We start from the raw sequence: 9,762 nt of genomic DNA on the forward strand, positions 1-9,762 counted from the left end.
GCGGTTATTATCTATGTGTCCTTGATGAGAAAAAGCTTATATTTAACGTTAAGACGAAATTTTGACCACTATGTGGGCAAGGGGTGACACAGTAGCTTACATCCAGCATTTGAACACACTTGTTTTTTGAGGCTTCAAAAATGTTCGGCTATTGTATTCATTTCTATACAATTTACACAGCCTAAAATGTTTGATAAAAAAACAAATTAATGATAAGTATCGATATATTCAGGTAATTAAGGGTGAGAGACATAGTCACAGATGGTGACAGCGCCTCATCGAAATAAGATTAATGATGTAAACAAAGATAACACGATATGTCAAGATGACGGTATTTGTGTGTGTGTGTATATATATTATCTGATAGTGACATTACAATATATGTAATCTTTGTTTAAATAAATCCTTTTTGAATATTAGGTTGTGAGGTTCATGTCTCAAAGTTTTTAATAACTTGAAAATTTGAATGAAATATTTCTTACCAGCGATGGATGCAGTTTAAAGGGGAGGGGGTCGTTCTGCTTATTAGTGAATGAACTCTGCAGTCAATTTTTATATTTTACGGCTATTGAGATTTTAGAAAATTTTGATAAATCTAGTGACATTTAATTTTTTTTTTTTTTTTTTTTAAATAAACTAATCGTTAAGATTCGTAATTTTCAATTGATGTTTCACGCTACTTCGAATAATTTTACAGCGAAGGGCGTAACTACAGAAAGTATTCTTGGCGTTATTTTTTTATAGCTTTCTTTAAAATGCATTAAAAATTAATGCTTTTTTTTTTTTTTTTAGTGTAAAATTTACGATTTAAAAAAAATTTTCATTTATTTTTTTTATAGCATAACAAAATATTTATACAATATTTAAAGCACTCGCTTCTCGCAAAATTTCAATAACTTTACTGAGCTTAAATAAAGTCGAAAGAGACCACCTAAAATGTTTCCTCGGATTAAAAGTTCCTTTTTTTTTTATTTAAAAATTTTTTTTATTTTATTTATTTTTTTTACAAAATATACATTTTCAAGGAAGTGGGAAACAAAGTTGGTCTGGGGTTACACTACACTGTAGGTTGTGCCGTAATTAGATGATGAATGGATGGCTTAGGTTTCATTCAAATAAAATTATTGGAACAAATGGCTGAAAAGTTCATTCTTTTCTGGTTAGAGAAGTACTTCTGGCAGTGTCAAAATGATTCGTCCTGGAAGCTTCTTGGAGACAATTATTCAGATCTGTAATTTAAACCACATCTTTTTCACTGTACCTGTGTGTAAATTGAATATATATCATATTAAACATTTAGACATGTTTTTGAATGAGTAGTGGAATTTTGAGTTTTCGCTAATTTTAATTCAATTTAATAATAACTATATATATGACAATTTATTGGTGAGAATTTTCCAATAAAAAAAAAATTGATATGCCTTAGGGAAATGGTTAAACATATCCCAATTTGATTTATGGAGAAAGTGGGGAAGTTGTTTTCAGAAAATGCTTCGTATATCCTTATAAAGCTTTGAACTGTGAGTTTTCAAAAGGAAGATATTGAATGCTTTTCCAGAAGGTAATGTGTGACATTCAGCAATATTGTCAAAATGGAAGTAGGTCAGACAAAATTCTTAGGTAAGTAAAGTTAGCAATAGGAAGTTCAAATTATAGAAAACATGGGAAATATGGAACATACAAAGGAGAGGTGGTTCTCGATTTATTTTGGAGGCGTTATTATCATCATCATCCGTCTGTTCTCCATGTTGGTATGGATTATGGTTTGTCAGAATCTGGCAGCCCTTAGGGCTGTGTCGTGCTCCATTGTCAGCTTTGGCATGGTTACTAGAATTACTTGGTCTAACTCTTGTCAGCATGAAAGAGTGGATGTAAAAATAAAGAAATGGCTATGATTTAGGCTTTTCACCTGATTTTACTCCAAATTGTAATTCTAGTGTGATAAAGTTTAGGACAGTACTGGGGCTTGTTTCTATATTATTGAACATGAAAATATTTTGTATCTTTTATTGATTGCCAAAATAGATGCTCAAGAGTTTATTTACTATTGAGCTATGCATCTCAACTGTTCAAAAATGATAATAAGTAAATATATAATTTCATATTACCATAGGAATAAGCATGGTAAATAGAGTAATAATATGGCAAATACCCTCCACCCTTATATTCGTTCAGATTTATAATATTAAAACATGGAATTTGAGAAGTTAAATATAAAATATTTAGTGAAGTTCTTTGTTACATTAAATACATAAGATCTGGTATAGGTACACCTGTTTATGAGAATGCTTTAATAACTATTTCAAAAGGTTTTTGTTTGGATAGAAAGTTGAGTCTCAGATCCAAAATCTGATCCAACTGATGTAAAGTTTTTTATAAAAATTCAGTTGAAATGCCTTTTGACTTAAATAGTTTTATATATATGAAATGTCCCTGAAAAATTTATTATAGATTGGGAAGCAGTATCAAGCCTATTATGCTTTGTTTTATGTGTTGTTAATTGCATTAGCAATTAGTAAAAATTATTTGTTGAATATGTAATTTATGATTGCATATATTTAAACTTTGAAAATATGTATGAAAATTAGGTAGTTACAATTGATTGGTTATGTAGTTATGAATACATGGCTTAATTCTTGTTACAGTTTTTCCAATTTTTCATTTACACATTTAGTAATCAATGTTCATGCTATTTTTCTTGTTGACTTTGTTAGGGCTCTGAAGTTGATTTAGTCCATTATTTCATTAATTTAGGTTCTATGTCTGTAGCAGGTTCTGCTTGGGTGTAGTGTAGTGTAACTAGATTTTCAGGCATTAAATAAGTACAAAGTTTAAAATGTTTGATTTTTATAAATCTGGTTATTCAAATAGAACAAATTTAAAATATTTGAAGCTTTAAGTTATTTTTAGTGTGACAAGTATTTTAATTAACCAAGTACTAAGGTCCCTGAAAGATTTTAGAATAAGTCATTTGGGCTTTTCTGTTCTCTTTATTCTCTTGCAGGTAGAAAAAGGGAGTCAATAAAGCTTCTTGGCAATGGTCCACGTCATTTTCTTGGTTACTATTCTCTACCAGTTGAGCTCAGACAATGGAAACTACACAAGTTTGGCGAAGACATATGGGAAAATTAAATATGGAAATGTAAAATTTTCATACCCTGATATATGACCTCAGCAGAACCAAATGGTGTTGCAGTTGCTTTTTGAACTGCTAATGGTAGCCTTAAATGCAACTGTCAACAATTGGTATAACATTCATTTGAAGTTCAGTCTAATTTGGAGAATCAAAACTCGAGTGGCAAACATCATTGGTATCCAAATTTATTTTAGAGTTAGTATTTTCTAATTGATGGTAGTAAACAAATCTTTTAAAACAAACTACTTTAGTAGAAAGTAATGCCAAGTTGCTTTTAGAAAGTATACTTTTGAAATTAATTTTATACAGTCCATTTTAAATGCTGTTCTGTTTAAGAATACTGGAATTCTTCATATTAAATCATGCTTTATTTATTTTGCTTGAAATTTTAAATCAGTATTGAATAGAAATGTTTTGAAGCACAGTGTCTAAGTAATTCAGTAGCTAGACTTCTGATTTAATGAACTTCTTCATGCATATAAAATAGTTACAGCATTGAATTGGATAGGTCTGAGTCACCATTTTAAGGACCTGATCCTGTCATCCAAAGTCTTATTAGTAATATACTTACTACTTTTGACAGTAATGGTTTTTTCATATAAATTTGTATTTCTAAAAGGACAAGTAGGAAAGTAAGTTTGAATATTTTTTTAAAGTATACTTTAGTCAATATGTGCCTTTCTGACTTTTTATCTGAACAACCGGGACTATTGCTTGCAGTAATTCTAGTTGTCCCTGTATACAGTTGTTACAAAATTTATATCTCACCTACTTATTAAGTTTTCTTTTTTCTTTTATTGATACCAGAGATGTTGAACTGTAGTTGGAGACTCAGTTGGAAAAATTAGGTTACTAGAGTCAGTACCAACCGTGTGTGATTCCATAGATTCTAAGATTTGACTTGTTTTTTGCACTGAAAATAGTGTAAATCGTTCTGTAACATTCACTTCAGTTTTGTATTCAATCCTTTAAATCTTGAAAACTGAGTTTCTTCTAAAATGATGTGTAAGTTACTTTAGGTGTTCAGTCTTTTAGTTTTAATGCATTGGGTTTTTGAACTGGTAGTGAATTTTTATAGCTTATTTCTTAATTACAAACATGTCAAACTTAATTTTGGTGGTCCATAAATTCAGTTGGTTTTGATATGTAGTTTTCTTCATGATTGGGGTTTTAAATTCATATAACAAATCTATCAGACCCTGTTGAGCATTTTTGCCTGCACCTATATGGTTTCTTGCATTTCAAGAATGTCTACTTTTGCCACAAAAGCAAGCTATAGAGTGATTCACCACAATTTTCATGTTGTTGCTTAGTTTTCAGCTGTTTGTGTAGAAGAGACAATGCAGCTTGTTTATGAAGTTTTGGTTTGATCTTGTCTTGGTCTGGTCAAAGCTTATCGAAATCACAGTGTGTGTAGGTTGTGACTCTTAAACCTGAGATGCATGCCAATCTATTGGATTCTACAGTTGGCAAATGAAAGTCACTTGTATGAAATGTCATTAGGTTTTTATCTCTTTTGAACATGTAAAGAATTTTTACTAAAGCCATAAACAAAACCTAATGATTTTGTAATCATTTTGTACTTTTGGTAATCTTTCCACTTGTGTAATAGCCGGCCTTACCACCAATTGGTAGCAAATCATCCATCATGGTCATTGTTAATACACTTTTTGTCTAATTTCTGTCTTACCAGTTTCTCTCACAAGGCATTGTAAGTTCAAGGCTATAGTGGAAAACACTTGCCCACTGTACTGTGCAGTGGCATGGAACTCAAAACCACATCGTTATGAAGTGAATTTTTTCACTGTGTAGCCATGCCTAGAACTTGCAGACCTGCACAATAAGGTTCAACATTGGAAAACTGACTAAACTGAATAATTTGTAGGTTATCTTATTTATTCACTTCCAATCAGCATAACAATTTTTATTCAAGAATATATACTGATGAATGCACTCGCGTGTTATTTCTATTAAAATACACAAAGCCCTAGTATGGCCACAGCCTCTGACTGGAACCTGTAAAAGTAGCCTGTATGTTTTAATTTATTTAAAATTAATCAAGAATTTGGAGGACTTCTAATGTTGTAAGGTTTAGGTTAGATTTATATTGCAACACTTGATTGAATACAGGACTAGGACAATTTTGTGTGATAAAACCAGGGGTGGTATAAAAAGTGTAATATATTGTATAGTTGAATGTTTTGAGTTATATATTACATGTCAGCTGTATTAGAAATAATTACAGATGGTAGAATGAAAAGATTTTCATAAAATTGATTTCAAATTTGGCACAAGGCCAGCAATTTTGGGGGAGTGGTTAAGTTGATTACTTCAACCCTGGAGGGATGAAAGGCAAAATCAATGTCTGTGAAATTTGAACTCTCAATGTAATGATGGATGAAATGCCACTATGCATTTTGCCTGGCATGCAGATAATTCTGCCTTTAAAGATTTTAGTAATGTTAAAATTGCTCCTCAGTAGTGACCTTGAGGATGTATCTCTATGTGTCCACCTTTGGGACAGTTGTGTGGGTGTGTCTGCTGTTGAGAGGTGTCGCCCACCCCCTGCTTTGGGATGTGTGTATGTCTAAGATGTAAATATATAAGAAAGTGACTGCTTTTGAAAGCAACATTCTCTTTATATTTTTCAAATAGCATTCTAATCTCCTTTGTTTTCTTCGTTTTAACATCTACTTTGCATGGGTTGAACAGAATTTTTATTGTAGCAGATGTTCTACAGCTGGATACCTTTTTTGTCTCTAACCATCACTTGTTTTCAAGCAAGGTAGTATTTCTCCATAGCTAGACATGTTCCTGCAGAATTGGAAATGAATGACAGTTTTACTCCTTTACTATCATGCTATGTCAGGACAAGGAGACTCACTACAGGCTTCATTCAATTTTTGTCTACCAAATTCAATCAGGGTTTTGGGCTATAGTAGAAAACACTTTCCCAAAGTGTTGCACAGTGGGAGTGAACTCAAAATCTTGTGGTTGAGAAGCAGCAAACTTCTAAGCTGCAGAGCTGCAGCTGCACCTATTTTATTGCTGTAAAATGGAGGACTTTATAAATATACTTTAGTCATTTCAAGATAAGTTATATTTTAAATCATTATATAAAGAAATGTTGAAGTTGTGATTTTTTTTTTTTTTTTTTTTTTTTTCAAAATACATTTTGGATATAAAATAAATGTTTACAAATTATCATTCACATGCTGATATCTACCAACAGAAAATGTTTGTTAATGTAATTTGATGACAACTTTAAGATATATAGGTTATGTTTCTCTATTTTACACATATTTTCTTGAAATTGTTTACATTTACATATTTAAGGAAGGTAGATTTTGAAATTGCTTCTATTCAATTACTTTGTAGTTTTTATCTGTGTGTATGTATTTGTTTATGGTATTCTAATTAAAATTTGAATTGGGTTTATTTTGTAAATTATTTGTAACAAAGATTGTATTGATGAATCTTACTTTATTCTTATTTTCATGAGCATCTTTGCAGTTAAATATTAAAGCTATTTGAAGATGAGCTTCCCACTCTTTGGAGTTCTCATGATAGTTTTAAGGACATTAATACTGCAATGTCTGCCTAATCACAATAAACTTGAGTTCTATTAAGTTACAGATGATGTAAAATATAGTCCATACTAGATATGTTTTTGAAATGCTATTATAATTGCTTATTCTTCCTTTTCAGAAAAGCTAACAACATGCAAAGCCCAAACAGGCAGTCGAGTAACAGTGATTACAACTCGGTAAGTGATTCAGTTCCTTTCCTATAATCATAACATAGTAATTAAGAATGGAATATTCAGAAGTTACCAGGGTTTCTTTCTTTCTTTTTTATTATTATTATTATTATTATTATAACCTTCCAAAATTTTCATTTCCATATCTTGAATCTGTAGGCATTTCTATTTAACCCTTTAGTGTTCGCATTATTCTGTCAAAATTAATGCTTTTTTATTCGCATTGTTTTGAACTAATCATGCATTATCTTGTAGCTATGACATTTTGATGAGGTAGCTGTTAATTTTTAAAATGATATTGTGGATTTGGTGTGAGAGACCAGATCCAGCCAGTTTGAACATAAAACTGGCAGAATACTTTTGGCCGGATATGGCCGGTTTAAATGCTAAATGGTTAAATGAAGGTTTATTACAGTTAACTTAGTTTCAAAAGAAAAAGTTCCACAACTGTCATTTGTGGACTTTATAGACGAAAAAGACAAAGTTTAAAAACAATTGGGTAACAAGATGACTTTTGCCTTTCTTTTTTAAAACTTACTTATTGGCTGATGTTAAACATTAATCAGTCCCATTATTTAAGCATAATTTGTGAGTGCGCAATCTAGCATTCTATCTCACTCACTCATAGCTAGACATTTACACTATGTAGGTATGCAATAGAATTGAAGTTGTGATATTTATGCTTTTGTGACAATTAGTAAAATATATGAGATGATCTGTGGAAATCAAGTATTGATTTGCTAAGAACTTTGAACATCTGTGTGTTGTGAAATATTAAAGTTGTGTTAGATTATAATCAACAGTTTTGACTATAATGTTTCTTAACATTTGATTTCCAGTTATCATGGAAAGTAATTTATCTATGGAAAAAATTTTAGTATTGTGAAGATTTACATGATGATGCGTATGTATGAATATAGTTAGAGCTTTTGTAAAATTGGACTGATTAAATTGAGTCACAATGTATACACTAGTTATTTGAACAGAAAATCAAAGGTAAAGTATGTCATTCTAGCAAGTGGTTATGGTCCTGGTTTTGATCCTACTATAGGTGTCTTATATTAGTTTCATGTTATTAAAGTCTTTGGTAGTGATAGTGAGTGAAGAAAAGTTGTGAAGTCCATTGATGAATTATATTTGTAATTCTGATGGCTAACATTGTCACATGCCGTATCATTGATATTATTTAAAAATATTAAGGGCATAGGTCTCTGTAGATTATTTGGCAAATACCAGCATAATTTAGTAGAATGTTAATTTAATCAAACTGAAATAGTCATTGTCAAAACCTAGTGGAGATTAGTTTAACTTTGTGTGTGTGCGTGCATAATGTATATATACAAATAAAATGTGTGTGTGTAAGTTAGTATCTCCTTGTCTTGATATTGTGTAATTATAGTTGATGCATGTCACCATTATACAATTAGTGTCAATTTACATTCTTTCATGAAGACATGTTCAGCTACGAGGAAATATTACCTTACTTAAATCAGGTAGGTCATTTATGCATAAAAACAAACTGCCCCCATATATTTCCTTTGGATCCATACCAGCATATAAAAGGTAACATTAAATAGAGGTTAATGTGCATGTATATGCATGTGGGTGTATATATTTTTAGATACAAGTGTTTCTAGGTATGTATGCCCGTGTGTATTTGTATGTATACATATATGGATGTGTGATTATGAAGTTTACTTCATGGTTTTCTATTCAGTCACACTGTGAAACACCTTGGGCAAGTGTTTTCTGCTATAGTATTGTACTGGCAGAAGCTAAAACAAATCTATTGTATAAGTGTAGGTGTGTTTGTTAGGTCTAGGTGCACATATGTATATTTCTGTCTGTATGCATGTTTATATGGATGATGGATATATATGTTCTTGTATATGTGTATTTGCTTTCGAGTGTATGTATGCATATATAAATGGTAGATGTGTGCACCGCCATACATGTGAATATGTATATAAATATCTATACGAGTATATATGTCTCAACATTTAACGTCTGTCTTTCATGCTGGCATAGGTTGGACAGTTTGACAGAGGCTGGCAAAGCTCGGAGCCAATGAGAATGATATCATGTCATCATCATTTAATATCCATCTTCTATGCTGACATGGGCTGGATGGTTTAACAAGAGCTGCTTCAGCATGGTTTCTATGGCTGGATGCCTTTCCCAACAACCACTTTACTGAGTACTGGGTGATTTTTATATGGCACTAACACTAATGAGATTGTTGAGTAATTTGCAAGATGAAGACCTCTTAGCTAGGAGAGGGAGTGGAACTGAGGGAAATGGCTTTGTGCCACCTGAGAGGTTACAGTATAATAGAGGGATAGAGGTAGGTGGCTTACTACAGAGGACATACTTGGCTACTCCAGTTGGAAAAGAAAGGAGAGAGACAATTAACTGTATATACATGCATGTTTATGTGTGTATGTATTTATCTATATATATATATATATATATGTATGGCCTGGTGCTGCCTTCTGGCTTGCCAGGCCTCAGTCAAACTGTCCAACCTAGACCAGAATGTAAAGTGGATGTTAAACGACGACAATGATGTATGTTTGTATATATATATATATATATATATATATATATATATATATATATATATATGTATACATATTTGTATTTACATGTATAGATCTATCTATGTATATGTGTGATATATCTATAGACATATGCATGTATATATCTGTATATATGTGTGTGTATGTATATATCATCATATGTCCGCTTTCCATGCTGGCATGGGTTGGACGGTTTGACTGAGGACTGGTAGGCTAGAGGGCTGCACCAGGCTCAGTCTGATCTGGCAAAGTTTCTACAGCTGGATGCCCTATCTAATGCCAACCAC

The 9,762-nt window shown here is 31.6% G+C and overlaps 1 protein-coding gene across 8 annotated transcripts in view; it reads left to right on the plus strand.

Annotated features, from left to right (window-relative positions):
* Positions 1–9,762, plus strand: part of LOC106869811 (bromodomain-containing protein 3) — a 96,437-nt gene that overhangs the window by 4,251 nt on the left and 82,424 nt on the right. For all 8 annotated transcript variants that reach the window (XM_052965696.2, XM_052965697.2, XM_052965699.2 and 5 more), the window contains exon 2: positions 6,845–6,902. In XM_052965696.2, coding sequence (XP_052821656.1) covers positions 6,845–6,902 — 58 coding nt within the window. The remainder of the gene's footprint in view (positions 1–6,844; positions 6,903–9,762) is intronic.

This window comes from Octopus bimaculoides, chromosome 2 (assembly GCF_046866305.1).
Source record: "Octopus bimaculoides isolate indiv1 chromosome 2, ASM4686630v1, whole genome shotgun sequence".
NCBI lineage: Eukaryota > Metazoa > Mollusca > Cephalopoda > Octopoda > Octopodidae > Octopus > Octopus bimaculoides.